This window comes from Delphinapterus leucas, chromosome 1, assembly GCF_059928025.1.
Source record: "Delphinapterus leucas isolate spDelLeu-1000000601 "Yukka" chromosome 1, BTC_Dleu_Yukka2, whole genome shotgun sequence".
NCBI lineage: Eukaryota > Metazoa > Chordata > Mammalia > Artiodactyla > Monodontidae > Delphinapterus > Delphinapterus leucas.
This window is the reverse complement of record NC_143129.1, coordinates 109,248,879-109,267,804: the sequence shown is the minus strand read 5'-3', so window position 1 is coordinate 109,267,804 and position 18,926 is coordinate 109,248,879. Positions and strand designations below refer to the sequence as shown.

The following is an 18,926-nucleotide window of genomic DNA, read 5'->3' as shown; positions in this document are numbered from 1 at the left end:
AGAAATAAAGTTACAGATAATATGGTAAAACATGATAAATACATAAAAAATGAAGAGTAAGTTAAATAGGGCTTACACTGGACAGAAACAAGTTCAATCAAAAAAAAAAAACCAGCCAAAACAATTCTTAATTTGCAGCTATATCTAATTCTTGGAAAGGGATAAATTCATTATCTGGGGTGGGTAAACACTATCTTGAAGGGAACTCAAAAGACTTTCTGCACTTTCCATTCTGGTTGTAATTTTTGGAAGCCCTTACAATGCTGAGTGTGATCTTTTATAAAAGGTCATTGATAAACTGATTTGCTGGAAACTAGTTAGGGAGGAAAGAACACTTGACACATGCTTTCTCATTTAATACCAACTCTAAAGCAGATAACTTTAGGACCCTTAGTTTTGAACGAGTAAATTCAAAATCAGGTTAAATAACCTGTCAGACAAGACAGCTAATAAGTAGTTTGTCTTCAAAATCTACTCTCAACCAATCAACAAAATCTCTAGCAATTATAAGAAAACAGAAAGATAAAAAGTTGTGACCACAGAGTTATTTAGGATTCTAAAATCCTCTTGTTCCCAATAATAATTAAATTTATTGACTCTTTCTATTCTGATCAGGGTATGTCATATTTATTTTTGCAGGCTACTTATAGAAATTCCACTTAGCCTGAGCCATTCAATTAGCTTGTAAAGTATATGTACAGGTAGGAAGAAAAAAAATTCTCCTTTAAAAGACAACAACTGACATCCTCTCACAGGTAATTAAAGCCATTAACACCAATAAATGTACATAAATTTTCAGAGGTTTAAATTCTACTCAATGATATTGCAAAGAAGGGACCCAGACTCAATCATTCCTTCTGTATAATGATAAATGCACTTAGGCAGAGTCTGAATTCATTTTATCCTTCCTAGTCAGTAGTGACCTAATGATAAAAAAAAAATGCAAATTGATGCATGTGTGAATACAGTGATAATCTCTGAATTTAAAAAATTTGAGGCTTCCCTGGTGGCTCAGTGGTTGAGAGTCCGCTTGCTGATGCAGGGGACACGGGTTCGTGCCCCAGTCCAGGAAGATCCCACATGCCACGGAGCGGCTGGGCCCGTGAGCCATGGCTGCTGAGCCTGCATGTCCGGAGCCTGTGCTCCGCAACGGGAGAGGCCACAGCAGTGAGAGGCCCGCGTATCGCCAAAAAAAAAAAAAAAAAAAAAGCTCAAATTACATACATTAAAAATCACTTATTGTAAAAACAACAGATGAGCAAATTATTATATTAATTTCTTCAAATACAAATATCTGAATGATGGTTATATACTAAGCATTATATACCAACACTGAGAAATACAGCAACTGAATAAAACAGGCAAAAATTCCTCTCTTACAGAGCTTCCATTCTGGTGGGGGGATGTGGACAACAACAACAAACATGTATAATTTATGGCAAGAAATAACTGTTTTGAAGAAATATAAAGCAGCGTAAGAGTACAGTGATTAGGATATGAATATTATTTTAGATAGAAATTTGGCCAAAGGAGCTTTATGTAAGAAAACAATAGAGATCTGAATGAAGTGAGATTATACAGTATTTGAAGTTCATAATGATAACTCTGAATTGTCAAAAAATATTAAAATGATATACATGATATCACATTTTTAAATATTTCATGGCACCTTGGAGTTCAACCTCTTAATTCTATTATAGGGGTATGATCTGCTCTAAATAAGTATTACAGTAGATGATGACTAAAATCCATTAAGAAGTGTAATTCTGTTTGAGAAGGAGGAAACCTCAGCAATATAACTTTTACAAATAGTTCAGGAAAATGGCTAGAACCTGAAAGCTGCTACACTTTAAAAAAGGTTAGATTCACTCTGAGACACTAATATAAAACAGCTCCTCCAAAGATGGTGGGAAAGGCATTATTATAAAGAACATTAAGTATATTACAAATGTAGTTATCTCAGATTAACATGGGGAGGGTGGTGATTATGAACTTTAAACCAGACCTGAAAGTTTCAAGTTGACTGAAGGATCTTTGAAAATAAATTTAATAAACTTCAACCTCATAAGTATATCTACTACAGAATGCTACAGTGTGTATAAAAATGAGTATTTCCTCATCTAAATGAAACATTCACAAAAGTACAATTTTCATAACTACATTTAAAAAAGCAGGCTTTAATTTTATCAACAACTAATTACATAATTATGTAATTTATTAAATGAAGGGTTTGAAAGAATTTGGTTTGTGGGAAAAAGTTTTATTCACAAGAGAGCAGGAGTAATTGGAAGAGTTGGTCTGAAGAGATCTGAAGTACAAAAATATTTGACTAAGTTGAGTTCTCCCCCTAGTGGAACTTGAAAATGATCTAAGATATTTCCATGAATAAAAATAACCTAAAATGTATTACTCTTACAATTGAAAAGGAGTTTCAGGTTTTAACAAAAGATCTATTTATGGATCTTAACCTGCATATAATAAATAAATGAATGAATGAAGTTTGAATCATTAAGATGTTTACTGAAAACACATTTATCAAATGTCTTAATGGCAAACTAGCCATGGAGAACTAAGTAAAAGCAGAAATACCTAAAAAGCAGAGGACTAGGGGATACAGAAAAACACAGCAATTTTTTGAAGACATAATAGCATGTAGAATGATACAGAATTTTAAAAGAATATAGAAACTTTGTAAAGAGGGTGTGTGTGTGTGTGTGTGTGTGCGTGTAGGAGGTGGGGAGAGAGGATGGTGTGGTAATGGTCAAAGAAGAGGCTAGAAATGCAAGTCTGGACAATAATGAAAAGATAAGGTTTTTACGTTTTAGAAAGAAAATTCTGGTGGCTCTGTGGAAGAGCTCGGTGGAGAAAAAGAAGCTGGACAGGAAGTTGTGAGGTTCAGGTGGGGACGAAGGCAGATGAATGAAGGGAGTGGCAGGGGGGAATAGAAAGGCCATGAAAGATTTTTTTTAAAGTTTCTGAAATGAGTAAAATTACCTTTGATTTAGTTTTAGATTTACTCACGACTTTTATCTTTTGAAGAAATTGAAGAGTCGGACATGGTACTTTTAATCTGTATGAATTATCAAGAATTATCTGAAGGCAAATCTATATGAGTAGGTGAGCAGGTGAAACGCTGGTAGGCATGTTAGCTAGCAGAAGCACTTTGTAAAAATAATTTGGTACTCTCAAGTGAAGTTGAAAGTTTGCATACGTAGCCTTGATAAATATGGCATAACGTTAAGAAAAGCATAAGTGAAGTTCCTACTAAGCTGAATAATTCAAGACGAGATGATACCACTGAACAAGCCTTGAGATACAAAAGAATAAAAACATTTTGGCTGGAATAGGAACACATTTGATTTTAAACGTGTTGAATTTGAAGGTCCTGTACAAGTTCCAGGAGGAGTTCTCTACTGTCCATTAAACATACTGGTCTACTGATCAAAAGACACAATAAATTAAAAACAACAATGACAAATGACAAGTTACAAAGTGGGAGTAGCTATCTGTAAAACATAAGATCAACTTGGAAAGAACTACGCATACATAAGAAAAAGATAATCCTAAAGAAAAGACATACATAAAAGACTTTAATAGGCACTTTATAAAAGATGAAATCCCAACTGCCAACCTCATTAGTAATCCAGCAAATACAAATTAAAACCATGATGAAATACCATTGCATACCCACCAGACTGGCACAAATTAAAGCATCTGACACCACCAAGTGTTGGGGAGGATGTGGAACAACAGGACTTTCGTAGGCTGTGGTTGGCAGTTAAAGTGGTACAAACACTTTGGAAAATAAAACTGAAGATCTGCATGCTTTATGACCCAGCCATTCCACACCCTGGCATCATGCTACAGAAACGTGTGCACACGTAGTCAGTATAGTGTACAAGATTGCTTCCGATCTCAGCATTGTGTATAACAGTCCCAATCTGGAAATTTACAAATGACCACTAATATCAGAGTGGATATGTACGCTGTGACATATTCATGAAATGGAACATGTTGCAACAATAAAAATCATGACTCATTAAAACAGTGCTGAACAAAGAAAGAAGAGAGACAAATGAAAATATTCAGCATGACTCTATACGAAATTCAGAAATAGGGAAAACTAAACTGTGTGGATGAGAGATGCATACAAAGATGACACCACTAAAAGGAAAAGCAGAGGAGTGACTGCTATAAAATTCGGGATAAGGGAAAAGGGTGTGATTGGGTAGACTTCTGGAATATAGGCAATATTCTGTATCTTGACCCAAGTAGTGGTTACATGGATACTGTTTTTATACATATTATAATGTAGCTTTGTTTTATGAACTTTTCTGTTTATTGTCTTCATAATTTTTTTTAAAGGTGTAAGATTATTGATTAGGGGAAACATGCTAGGATGGAGATAGATTAGAATTCATTGTTATACACTGAGTAGTTTTTAAAAAGCCAAAAAACTTGGATGCTCAGAGGAATACAAACACTCAGAACTGAGGAAAAAAAGACTGAAAACAAAGTTCAACAAGAAAGAAGAAGAGAGTCAAAAGAGGGTGGTGCTAGGAAAATTCTGCAGCCCACAGAATGAGAGGAAATATCTGCAAAAATATCTCTTTATATCTGATATGGGATTGACACTGAGAATATATAAGAAACTCCCACAACTCAACAACAACCCATTTAAAAACTGGGCAAAAGACTTGAACTGCCATTTCTCTGAAGAAGACATAATGGCAAATAAGCACAATGAAAAGATGGTCAACATTATTAATCATTAGAGAAATGCAAATCAAAACCACAATGAGATACCACTTCATACCCATTAAGATGGGTGTTAAAAAAAAAACAAACAACAGAAAATTAACAAGTATTGGTGAGGCTGTGGAAAAACTAGTCCCTGCGCATTGCTGGTGGGAATGTAAAATGGTGCAGCTGCTGTGGAAAACAGTATAACAATTCCTCAGAAAATTAAACATAGAATTACCACCTGATTCAGCAATTCCACTTCTGAGTATGAATGAAAACAGAAATGAAAACAAGGATTCAAACAGCTATTTGTACGCTCACATTCATAGCAGCATTATTCACAATAGCCAAAAGGCAGAAGCAATCTAAGTGTTCATCAATGAATGGATAAACAAAACGTAGTATGCACACACAACAGAATATTATTCAGCCTTAAAAATGAAGGAAATTCTGACACACATTACAACATAAATGAACCTTGATGACGTTATGCTAAGTGAAATAAGCCAGTCACAGAAAGACAAATATCCTATGATTTCATCAATACTTATATAAGATACTTAGAGTAGTCAAATTCAGAGACAGAAAGGACAATGGTGGTTTCCAGGGGTTGAGGAAAGAGGGGAATGGGGAGTTGTTTAATGGGTACAAAGTTTCAGTTTTGCAAGGTAAAGAGTTCTGGAAATTGGCTGCACAACAATGAGAATGCACTTAATGTCACAGACTGTATACATTAAAATTGTAAATTTTACAGCAATACGTGTATTTTTACCACAATAGAAAAAAATGGACTTGGAAATGAATAAGTGTTGAAAATAGAAGCACAGTCATTAGGATGAAGACATAAGTCACTATTCAGGTGCAGAGGGAAGGGGAAATAACTGCATTATTTTCACATGTACTTTATTATTTTCATGTGTTACCTGGATTTCAAGCTCAGCAATGTGCTGCTGTAGTTCAGCCACAGCAGCTATGCTATCTGCTTCCCGGAGTCTCACAGCCATCACTTCTTCCTTGTTCTAGGGTGGTAAACAAACCAAACCAAAAATAAACCATATAATAAACCAAACCATTAATAAAACATAAACACTTGTAACATGCCTCAAATTTAGAAAGTGACAAATAAACCCATGATTAAATGAGAGAAAAAATGCCATTATATCCTGAACTTGGTATAAAATGAAGAATAAATGTACAGAATAACATTCCATCTCACTGTAGTGGCCTCTCCCGCTGTGGAGCACAGGCTCCGGATGCGCAGGCTCAGCGGCCATGGCTCACGGACCCAGCCGCTCCGCGGCATGTGGGATCTTCCCGGACTGGGGCACGAACCCGTGTCCCCTGCATCGGCAGGCAGACTCTCAACCACTGTGCCACCAGGGAAGCCCTGCTCAAACTTTTAAACTAAAAGTTAACTTAATTAAAACTGGTGACTGTGAAAGCTGTTAATTTTTTAACCAAGAACAATTACTGAGAACTTTCAAACACGTAACTAGGACAACAGATTAACAGGGAATATAAAAACTAAGAGTATGATAGCTAGATAATATTTTTTAAATTACATTTTTTCTGAGGCCATGAAAGTTAATGAGTATTTACGTTATACTACATTTTTTCTGAGGCAATGAACTTTAATGAGTATTTACATTACACTACAAAGGAAAGTAATAGAAATTAGATTATATCATAATTCTAATCTTCCTAGGAAAAGCATATCAATTCTACCACTTCAATATTTCACAAACGAAAAGCTCTAAAATTGTATTCTACAATATCCATGCTAAATAATAATGACCCAGCAGTAACAAAATATGAAGAAAGACAGAGGAAAATGGGGTATACAAAAATATTTTGCTCCTTCATTAACTTCAGTTGAAATTTAGCAATCATTTAGTATCAAAAATGTGCATCATGGTGACCATAGGAGAAATTTAGCACCTGACAGTAATATAATATCAAAAATTTAAAAATACTAAATTTAGTAAAAATATAATAATTAAACTTTTAAATTAAAAAAATAGGGCTTCCTTGGTGGCGCAGTGGTTGAGAGTCCGCCCGCCGATGCAGGGGACGTGGATTCGTGCCGGTCTGGGAAGATCCCACATGCCGTGGAGCGGCTAGGCCCGTGAGCCATGGCCGCTGAGCCTGCGCGTCCGGAGCCTGTGCTCCGCAACGGGAGAGGCCACAACAGTGAGAGGCCCGCGTACCACACACACACACACACACACACACACACACACACACACACACACAAATATATATATATATATTTTTTTGCCGCGGAGCAACTAAGCTTGTGCACCACAAGTACTGAGCCTGCACTCCAGAGCCCGCGCACCACAACCACTGAGCCCCCATACCACAACTACTGAAGCCCGTGCGCCTAGAGCCCATGCTCCGCAACAAGAGAAGCCACCTCAATGAGAAGCCTGCGCACCGCAACAAAGAGTAGCCCCCGCTTGCCGCAACTAAAGAAAACCTGCACGCAGCAACAAAGACCCAATGCAGGCAAAAATAAATAAATTTTTAAAATATATATATTCAGACAAGTGTACACAATTATAGTACATCAAAACACTATTTACAATGGTAAAAAGTTGTAAATGACCCTACTGTGTAACAATAAAGAAATAGTTCACTCAAAAAATATATATATATATGTTTTAATCTTAGATATGATACTGGTACATCACTACAAGCAAATACTGCTTTAAATATTTTGCCATTTTGTACATGGCCAGAAAGTGTAGTCTCTGTACCCAGTGCTGTGATGGAAAGTGCTTAACGACCAGCTCTCAAGCAAGTGTGTGTATGTGTGCGTGTGTACACGTGTTTGTATGTATACTTATTATATATTTTAATATAGACTGAAATAGAAGATGTATAATATACAACACACAGTTAATAAGATATATAATGCTATTATAAATTCTATGTAGTCAATATACTCTCAGAGAATGCTTTCACTAATTTTTGCCAAACTATTGTATCCACAGGTCATCTACCACTGAAAATGAGGAAAAAGTGAAGTATGGATATGAACATTGGCTAATTTTTGTTCAAGTTATCTATTCTGATAATAGAATTATTATCATTCTGATAACAGTAATCAAACACTGAAAGATGATTTCCTCAATATTTTTGTGCTATTCATAATGTAAAGACTAAAGATACAACAGATTTTTAAGCTTTAATCTGCATTAACAGTCTAGAGCAGGAGTCAAAAACTTTTCCTTAAAGGGCCAGATAGTAAATAATTTTAGACTTGTGGGTCGTACAGTCTATCACAACCACTCTATCTGCCACTGGAGTGTGAAAGTGGCCATGTACAATATATAAATGAATGGGAAAGGTTGTATTCCAATAAAACTTTATTAACAAAAACAGGCAGCCAGACAGATTTGGGACATGGTCTATAGTTTGCCAACTTCTGGTCTTGATAATCCACAAAACAATAAATCAAGCCCTGATTTGTAGTTTGCCAATGTATGTGGTGTAAATACTCCCATCATGGCTCCTTTCAAGTTGACATAGCATTAGTGAACATTAATGAATATAACATGAGTAGCACACATTGGTATTTCCACTAAACAGATACAAATAGGTATAAATAATCTTAAAAGCACAGATAATAGTAAAATGTAAAAATAATTAGGAAATGATGACATTTGAGTATTTACTACCATAATTTGTCTAATCATGTTGAATAATTTAATTTTTAATATGGCTGTTTAACAAATTTGCCACAAAATTCCTGAAAATTTACCGGGGTGGCCAAAAAGTTCGTTCAGGTTTTTCCATAACATCTTGTAACAATCGGTTCTTGCAAGCCTTTACTAGCCAGCTCCAGCACACCTCTGTGTCTATGTTTAATAAAGTTCAAATCTCTTTCTGTCACTCTCTAACTTTAAACACTTTAATGGTACTCCACAGATCTTGAGATAACAGGTTCTTTTACTGGTGTCCAAGATTCTATATGATTTGGCTCCCTATTTACTGCTCTAGCTTTATATCTCACCAGTATTCCTCACCACACACTTCCCTCCAACTAGAATGAACTTCCTCAGTTCAAGCAAAAAACCTATTGTTCCTTTTCACTTTTGCTCTTCACATGTGCTATTCCCTTTGTCTACTGAACTCTGCTGCCTTTCCTTGACTACTTCCTACATATCCTTAAGGTCTCAGCTTAATCATTCCTTAGTTAGCTTTGCTTGAACCATAACCGTAACACTAAATGCCCATTATAGTATTCTATATACCTCCTCAATCATAGCACTACTCATACTGCATTGTAATGGTGTGTTTGTCTATATCCTTTGCTAAGAGAAAGCCCCTTGAGGACAGTGATCTCTCTCCAACAGCCAGCACTACCTTGCAACCATGTGAGTGGGACACCTAAAAAACCTCATCCTTTAGCTTTAGCGAAGCCTTTAGATGACTGTAGCCTCATGAGACTCTCAATCATAACCACTTGATTAAACTGCTCCTGAATTTCTGATCCACAGAAACCCTGGGATATTAGTGGTTACTGCTATTTTAAGCCACTAAGTTTTAGAGGTAATTTGTTAAATAGCAATAGATAACTAATACATTTATACTCTACAAATTTTAACATTGTATAAAAATATTATATCCATCAAGTAAAAAAACAAAAATTTGGGCATCAGTTTTCTCCCAATCTTCCCCCTCTCCAATCCAATCACCAAGTCTCTACAAAAATACTGAACTGATCTACTCTGCTTTAGTACCACTGCCAACACCTGAGCCCAGGCTAGCAACTCTGTCTTGTATTCAATACTATTACCTGATGATCTCATATCAAATCCCTCACCAACCCCGCCTCAAATCCATCTCCACACACAGTGGCACGTGTGTTCTTTTAAAAAATAATTACAGGGCTTCCCTGGTGGCACAGTGGTTGAGAATCTGCCTGCCAATGCAGGGACACGGGTTCGGGCCCTGGTCTGGGAAGATCCCACATGCCGTGGAGCAACTAAGCCCATGAGCCACAACTACTGAGCCTGCGCGTCTGGAGCTTGTGCTCCGCAACAAGAGAGGCCGCACAGTGAGAGGCCCGCGCACCGCGATGAAGAGTGGCCCCCACTCGCCGCAACTAGAGAAAGCCCTCGCACAGAAACGAAGACCCAACACAGCCAAAAATAAAATAAAAATTTAAAAAGCTAAAAACAAACAAAAAAATTATATTAATCGCTACAAGCATTATCCCCTAATAAATGCTAAAATTAGTTGCTGAGGGACTTCCCTGGTGGCGCAGTGGTTAAGAATCCACCTGCCAATGCCAGGGACACAGGTTAGATCCCTGATCCGGGAAGATCCCACATGCCGCAGAGCAACTAACCCCATGTGCCACAACTACTGAGCCTGTGTGCCAGAACTACTGAAGCCCACGTGCCTAGAGCCCATGCTCCATATAAAGAGAAGCCACCGCAATGAGAAGCCCATGCACCGCAACGAAGAGTAGCCCCTGCTCGCCACACCTACAGAAAGCCCTCATGCAGCAACGAAGACCCAACGCAGCCATAAATAAAATGAAATAGAATTAGTTGCTGAAACCTTAAGGATATTTGCATAAACTCAAAATAGTTCCTCCAAATACTTATTATTGTCCGACTCTGGTGGTCTTAACACATGCCCACAAGTTCTTTGATACTCTTTCCTTCAGGAGTTGTGGCTCAATGCCCTTTCCCCCACTCAGACCATTGTCTAGGCTCAGTAACTTGTTTGTAAGGACAGAATATGAGGGGAAAAAGCTTTGTAGTAGAGAAAGCTAACAGATAACCAACTTAATCAAATAACCAAAGTTAACACCACTAGATGTAAGATATATCAAGACAGTATGTCCCTGATATGATGCACTGGGAAAGACACTTCATCTCTGTATACTTTCCTAAAATACATAACCTTGGTCAAAGCATGAGAAAACATATGACAATCCCAAACTGAAAGATTTCTACAAAATACCTCACAAGTATTCTTCAACAGTCAAAGTAATGAGAGATAAGAAAACACTGAGAAACTGTTGCAGCTCAAAGAAGAATGAGACACGATGGGGAAATCTAAATAAAATCTGTAATTTAGTAATAACATTATACCAATGTGCATTTCTTAGTACTGATAAATGCATCATGGTTATGTAATATGTTAAAATGAGGAGGGGCTGATTAAAGGGTATATGGGAACTCTGTACTATCTTTGCCACTTCACTGTAAACATAAAATTACTTCAAAATTAAAAGTAAAAAAACTGAAGCAAATATAGCAAATCAAAAAATATATCATGTTTCTTTCCTGCTTAAGGCCTTTTAGTGGCCTCCCACAGCATTTAATAGTAAAACTCAAACTTGTTACCAAGGCCTATAAAAATCTACATAGTAAGAAGCGGAGTCCTAGCTTACCTCCCTGACTTTATCTCATTCAGCTCTGCATTATACATGAGACTCAGCAACCAAGTTCTTTCCTGCTTTTGGGTCTTGAACTCTGACCCTTTTCATGCAAAGATCTTCCTCCAACTCTTCATATGGCTGCTTCTTTCTTATTCTTCAGGTCCCAGCTCTGCTACCATCTCCTGGCATTCAATCTTAATTGCCACTTCCCCTAACCTCCCATTCTATAGTACATCATTACCAATGATCTTTCCTATTTTTTACTTATTGTCTCACGAAACATTATGCCCACTTTCGCCATTACAGTATCCCCAATGCCTACAAGAAAAACTGACAAATAGAAGACACCCAAATATTTGACAAATATGTAAGTACTGATAGATGCCATCATTCTTTAAAGTCTCATAATCTCACCTCTTCCCATCCCTATTTGAAAATCACTGTCTTAGAACATATAAATTATATCTATTTAAAATGAAAAGATTTGGTTACACAATTTGCAAGTAACATGATGAAGAAACTGGTACTATCATGCCCTGCAGGTCAACGTACAAAATGATACAACCCTAAGCAGGGTAATTTGACAAAATCTATGAAAGTACAATTGACCAAACAATCAAATTTACAGCAATTTATCCTACAGGAATGTGTAGATATACTTCTATACATCTGAAATTATGTATGTACAAAGTTATTCACTATACACTGCTTGTAGTAGCAAAACACTGGGAACAACCCATGTGCTCATCAATAAGGACCTAGTTAAGTATACTATAGTATATGCATGCAATGGAAAACAATGTACCTTAGTAACTAATGAGGAGATTCTTTAAGCACTGATAATTGAAAGCTCTACAAAACATACCACCAAAAAAAAAGCAAAAAGTAGAATATATTACTGTCTGCTAACTTTCACATAAGAAAGCGAGGAGAAGAAGTATACACTTTTAATTGTATAAAAGTGTATATTTCTAAAAGTATACATTTTAAATTGTTAGTATCTGCCTAAAAGAAACTCTAAAAGAACTTATCAGAAAATAATAAAAGCAGTTACCTGGGAAAAAAATAAAAGGGTATCTGGTAGGGTCAGGAAGAAACTAAAAGGGGAATGCTTTCATTTATATTTTAGTTTAAAAATATCAAAGCATTATGAAAAAATGTGTAAGTATTAAGCTACTAAAATTTATATGAGGGACTTCCCTGGTGGTCCAGTAGCTAAGACTCTGTGCTCCCAATGCAGGGGGCCCAGGTTCGAACCCTGGTCAGGGAACTAGATCCCACATGCTGCAACCAAAGAGCCCGCATGTCGCAGCGAAGATCCCGCATGTGGCAACGAAGACCCCGTGTGCCGCAACAAAGACCCAATGCAGCCAAATAAATAAATATTTAAAAAATAAATAAGCAAATAAAATGTATATGAAATATAAGCAAGAGGTTTATTTCTTTTTTCTTCCTATGATTATTCCATATATGCACAGTATTATAATCATAGTATAATACTTCACTCAGCTTTCCTCGTAACATTATTTATTACACAATTTTATGTTTGTATATGAATAGAGACTAGAAAATCTTTCTATAATCTTCAAATTTAGATTTATGTAGGAATCCTACAACCTTATTACTAAAATCCTGAGGGCCAGGTGTGTTACGGAATTTCAGATTTTTTAGACTTTCTAAGAGTAGTAAGGTGCATAAACCAAACATTAGTACTCTCCAGTGGGATCTGAGGCAGCATCCATAATGAAAGAGTATACTCAATGCTTAACACAATGAAGCAGTGAAGTATAAATACCCACACCAAGTGGGATAAAAATTATAAATGGCTGTAAATTAATTCAAATCTGGTTTTGCTTCCAAATGGATTCGTGTGAAATTTATGAAAATGTTTAAATTTCAGTGTTTTGGATTTTCGTATTAGGGGTCTTAGACTTGTACTGTTTCATCTTTAAGTGGGAACATTCAAATTCAGTTATAGAGGGAAAATAACACTAATATTAAAAACAGCATCCTGACATATTTTACATCAATGAAAATAACATGAGCTTTAATAATTACTTATCAGGAAATCATAAGCCATAATCATATAAAACTAAATGAAAATGAATCAGATTTATATAACTGAAGGACTAGTTCCCTTGAAAAAGTCAGGTTTGTTGCTGAATTGTTCCAACATGACAAAATAAAATACGTACACTTAACCAGAATGTACTAGATGCTAGGGTGACAATTAACACTGATCATTCTTGAAATCTGCAAAAGGCATTAAAAAGACTGAATAAATCAATATGCACCTTAAACATGGGGGAGAACTCAGAGTGAGTATCTGTAACATACTTTACAAAGGTACTAATGAAAAGTTAAAACTAAATAAAAATCTCATATCGGTTCTGAAAATTCTGAATCTGAGCCCATTACTTAGATAAATTCAAAGAAAACAATTACTTTCATCAGCAAACTCCCCAAATATTTATTTCCAAAGAATACTGTACTTTGATTAAAAGATGCTAAGGCATTTGAGGAGCAATATTAAATCCAGTAACAGTGTTAACAACATGTTTAAAGGAAAACTTATACCAATAATAAAAAAGACTAAATTTAATTCTTTATTAAAAGTAAGTCAGCACAGACACTATAGCACCAAAAAACTCAAACAAATATTAGTATGATAAATCAAATTGATGTAACCTCATGTCACATCATTTTATTTTTAAATTAGTCTAGGGAATTCCCTGGCAGTCCAGTGGTTAGGACTTGGCGCTTTCACTGCTGTGGCCCAGGTTCAATTCCTGGTCCAGGAACTAAGATCCCACAAGTTGCACGATGAGGCCAAAAATAAAAGCCTAGTCACATCCTTCAAGAGGGACTACTCTTATGTCAGTACAAACTTCAGTACTGCCTACAGATTTCTGTCAGTGTAAATTGTAAGAGCCATGCATATTTATTAGGATGTAATTTCATCTCTGGATTTCAGTGACACTGATAAACCACTCAAGCTTCACTCTTGGTTTTTAATGACACCAGAACAAGTTGATGGAATTACAGCTTTATATGTGCCATTGAAAGTCTTATTTCTTATCATAGAATAATAAGGCTGGAATCTTTAAAGGGCATCATTCCTACTATCTCACCATGGAAAGATGGATGTCTAGTTTATTTTTAAAATCCCATTACTTGTCCTCAGTAATCCATTCTAATGTTCACACCACAGTCTTCTCTTCAGTTACTTCACACACACACACACAGTCCCTCTCCTTCCACCCCATTTCCCAACCTCCTCTTCTCTCTCACCATTACTATATTGTAAATTTATTAAAGGAAAAAACGTACTTGCATTCAAAAACTTTTCCACGTTTTACGAATCTAAACACTTCACAAAAAATTTAAAAACTGATTAAAATAGCAATGTGAAATGTACACAATTTTCCCAACCCACTGGTACACACACACCTCTTTTGCTCTCTAGCCAGAAAACATATATCAGTATTGACAGCCTGCCAATAAAGTACCAATAAAAGCAGAGTTGCCCCAACCTTTCTAAATTACCTATCTTTTTGGTTGAGACATTAAAAGCTTCGGTTTTAAAGGGCTATGGGTAAAAAGAGATACCAATCTTCAACCACTTGGTTAACTTAATTTCCTGCACTGGCATTTAACCAAGTGGTTGAAAATGAAGTTTCCTGACTGAAATCCACCCAGAGCAAGATGAGCTAACCTGGCCTGAAAGCAACTGCCAAAGTAACTTTAGGAAAAGTAGGAAATAAGACTAGCTTTTTTTTCGTTTTATGATAATGTACTCAATGATGAGACAAAAACAAAAAAGTATTATTATATTGACAAAAACATAAACTTGCTAAATGATATATTTACCTTGCATTCAATCTCTGCTTGTTTGCGCTTTGCTTCACTTAATTGGGTAAGTAGTCCTTTGTTCTGTGCAGAAAGATACTGCACCTTCTCCTGTAGATTGATCACCTCTTGTTCTGCTCTTCGAAGATGATTACTATTGATCTGGTTCTAATAATTAAAAATATAAAAACTCAGAGTATAGATAAAAGGCCTGAAAAAACTTATAAATTTCTACCTACGCATATTATGCCTCAACAATATTCTTGATATTATTATTAGTTATAGGCCTATTTTATTCAACAAATAGTTAAATACATTAAAAAAATTATAAAACTGCTTTAAGAATCAAATCATCCAAAAGGTCCATTTACCATTTATACAATAAATATCTATAAACTATAAGGATGTTTACATAGAACTTGTAGGTATTAATTTCTGAAATAGGCAATATGGTATAAAATAGATGTGATACGATGAATTTAACTCCCTTTTCCAGTTCCCAAAAGAAAACACAGACTAATCAAAAGGTATCATCACCACTTACTGGACTGTAAACTTTTTGATGTCACAAAATATATCACATGAACGTCTACATTCCTAAAATATATATAGCACAGTCTGTTTTTATGGAGGATGGACTGGTTTTGAATTCTGGCTTGCTATTTGGTGAGTAAGCAAACTAGTTAATATCTAGTTTCTATTTCCTCATTTGAAAAATGTACATAAAAATACTATCTATTTCTCATTTGGTTATCTTTAGAATTAAACAAGATAATAATACATGTTAACAGAGCTTAATATATAGTAAGAACTCAATACATGCTAGCTGCTTAGTGTATTATAACTATAGGACATGATAAAAAAATAGATCTTTTATTTATTTTTATTGAAGTATATAGTTGATTTACAATGTAGTTTTAGTTTCTGGTGTACAGCAAAGTGACTCAGTTTTTTACATATGTATTCTTTTTCATATTCTTTTCTATTATGGTTTATTACAGCATATTGAATATAGTTCCCTGTGCTGTACAATAGGATCTTGTTATAGATCTTGAATTTACTGACACGAGGCAGTTTTCACATTCAGGCTTGACCCAGCTTGAATTCTCTCAAAGCTAAATTATTCTATTAGAGGCCTGAAAGAAACAGTATGGATTTTCATAACCAAAGACAGGCAAAATTAGGCTCTTCATTTAACCATTCTTCAACCTTGGTCAAGTTAACTAATGCCATCAAATTATAGTACACTGATAGAACCATAGATATTACTGCTTGTCTTTTAAGGCTGTGTTTTGAGGATTATGTGAGAAAAGTTTATGGAAGGGGTTCTCACCTAATGCCTGAAATTTAAGACATTTAATAAATACTCAGTTGTTACTATTATTAAACCTATTCTATCTCACTCTATGAAGATGATCCTGCCTCCAGTTTTAATTTTAAAATCTGGATCATCCAATAGATTTAAGCTCTAAAACTTTCTACCACTTCCAGGTTTCTTCATCTTCACCACTCATCTTCCTGACTCACAGAAGAAATGCCTCCTTCCTAAGACCATCCTCTATGTCACCCCCTTCTTTCTCACTTTCAATCAATGAACACTGTCTGTCTACAAAATTAAGAGTGAACTTCTTAGTACTGTATTCAAAATGTTCCACAACCTCTTTTTACTGTCTTACCTCCTACCATTAAGACAAATAACTATACTACAGAGGGACACAGCTCCAACATAAGCTGCAAAGAACTCCCACAGACAAAACTCCTCCCTACACCCCTGAATACCATTCCACGATCCAAAATTACAAAACAAAACACTCACACATAAACAAAATCCAAGAATTGACTATGAGTGAGAAATGGTAGACAAAAAAATAAATAAATAGAAAGAATAGATTTTTAAGAACTCTAGATAGTAAAATAATCACATAAGGGCTTTATACAAAATAGTTTATGTTTAAAATTATTAGACATAGACATAAAAAGAGGAAGCAAAAACATAAACAAAGAACAGGTCACTGTCAAAAAAGCATTCAGCAAATTTGAAAAATAACCAAATATAATTTTTAAAATTAACAGACACTGCTGTTAAAAATTCAATTATGTTGAGACACAGAAAAGAGAATAAGGGGGTATAAAATACATCTATTAGGTGTTTCAGGATAAAATATACCTAACAGGTGTTGCAGAAAAAAAAGTGAGACACGATGGCCTAAGAAGATGGTAATAGTTGGGAATCTTTTACAACAACAACAACAACAACTACATATGAATCTACAGCTCAGGAAGCACAACTAGTCCCAAACAGGATAAATATCAACATAAATAAAGCCTCATCAAAATACATTATAACAAAACTTACAAAATGCTAAAGAAAAGAAGAGGCAAATCAAGGGGAAAATTGAGTATCTGTGAAGGCAGAAAGTGAAATATCCAGCAGACATCTCAACAGGAAAAACTGGCAGTGCTTAAAAAAAATTCATCCTATAAAAGTATGCTCAGCTAACAACATACAAGAGTGAGAGAAAAGTACATTTATTTTAAGAAAGTGAGAGAGTTTACAACTCATGATCGAAACTGGAAAGAAACTGTTTGATAAAAGTAAGAAGAGAGCAAAAAATTGGCATGCAGGTAGACAAATCCACAGGAGTACTGACTCCATAAAACAATAATAATGCCTAGGAATTTGGAGATATAAAAAAATGTACAATAATCGTAAGATGTAAGAAGAACACATGGAGTTATTCTAAGGCCCTTATATAGTTTGGAAGAATAACAGATAATTACTAACTTTAGACTTTGTTCAGTCATGCAAGCATTTTCTTCCTTTTTTTTCCTTTAGGTAATAAACACTAATAGAAAAGAAAAGGAATTATAAAAGTCAAACTAATAGAAGGAGAAAGAAAACACTAAATCCAATAAAAAGCAAGAAAGGAAGAAAACACATAGAAAGAAAGAAGAAACAGAATACAAAATAAAATAATTTCAAATACATCATAATAAAGACTTTTTGGGCTTCCCTGGTGGTACAGTGGTTGAGAATCTGCCTTCCAATGCAGGGGACACGGGTTCAAGCCCCGGTCTGGGAAGATCCCACATGCCGCGGAGCAACTAGGCCCGTGAGCCACAAGTACTGAGCCTGCGCGTCTGGAGCTTGTGCTCCACAACAAGAGAGGCCGCGACAGTGAGAGGCCTGCGCACCGCGATGAAGAGTGGCCCCCGCTCGCCGCAACTAGAGAGAGCCCTCGCACAGAAATGAAGGCCCAATACAGCCATAAATAAATAAATAAAATTAAAAAAAAAAAGACTTTTGATTTCTGATTGGGGATATAGAGAATCAGAAAGAACATTGCTTCCACCTTTTCAATTAAAAAAAAAAAAAAAAGCCAAACTCTAAGTTCACGACTAATGTTGAACCCAGAGAGGTGAGGTCACAGGACAACCAACTAGCTCAAAATCTAAGAGACATGGCAGATGCTGCTAGAAGCTGTTAAGAATAATTCAGCTAGAATAAACATTGAATTGGTGGAGCTCAAGTGTGGGCTGGCTAGAGAGTGTGGAGCCCGTGGGGAGAATAGAGTGCATAAACTCTTATACACTTTTCCCTCATGGACCCCAACAGGTACACACGAAAAAGATTGGTGGGAGTCCTGAGAAAGAGATCTCCATGGTACAGGCCGCAGGGAGGGGGAAAACAGCTGATATGTGAGGGGCACTAATCCTTGCTTATCTCCTCTACAGAACAAAAGGTTTAATCTGCTTGGAGCAGGACAACAAATATTGTTGTCTCTGGGGCATGGGGAATATCAGTGCATCTGGGGAAGGGGCAGGACTATAGCTTGGGGGTAGGACAGGAGCACTAATGAGACCAAACACCCCAGATCCAGGGACATGATGCAGCCTAAGACTGAGGCTTTATCAGAACAATAGGGCAGAA

The 18,926-nt window shown here is 35.9% G+C and overlaps 1 protein-coding gene across 2 annotated transcripts in view; it reads right to left on the bottom strand.

Annotated features, from left to right (window-relative positions):
* The window catches only part of EVI5 (ecotropic viral integration site 5), a 205,719-nt gene that overhangs the window by 51,828 nt on the left and 134,965 nt on the right, over window positions 1-18,926 (bottom strand). For both annotated transcript variants that reach the window (XM_022553275.2, XM_022553278.2), the window contains 2 exons: window positions 15,017-15,163; window positions 5,667-5,762 (listed from right to left, as the gene is read on the bottom strand). In XM_022553275.2, coding sequence (XP_022408983.1) covers window positions 5,667-5,762; window positions 15,017-15,163 — 243 coding nt within the window. The remainder of the gene's footprint in view (window positions 1-5,666; window positions 5,763-15,016; window positions 15,164-18,926) is intronic.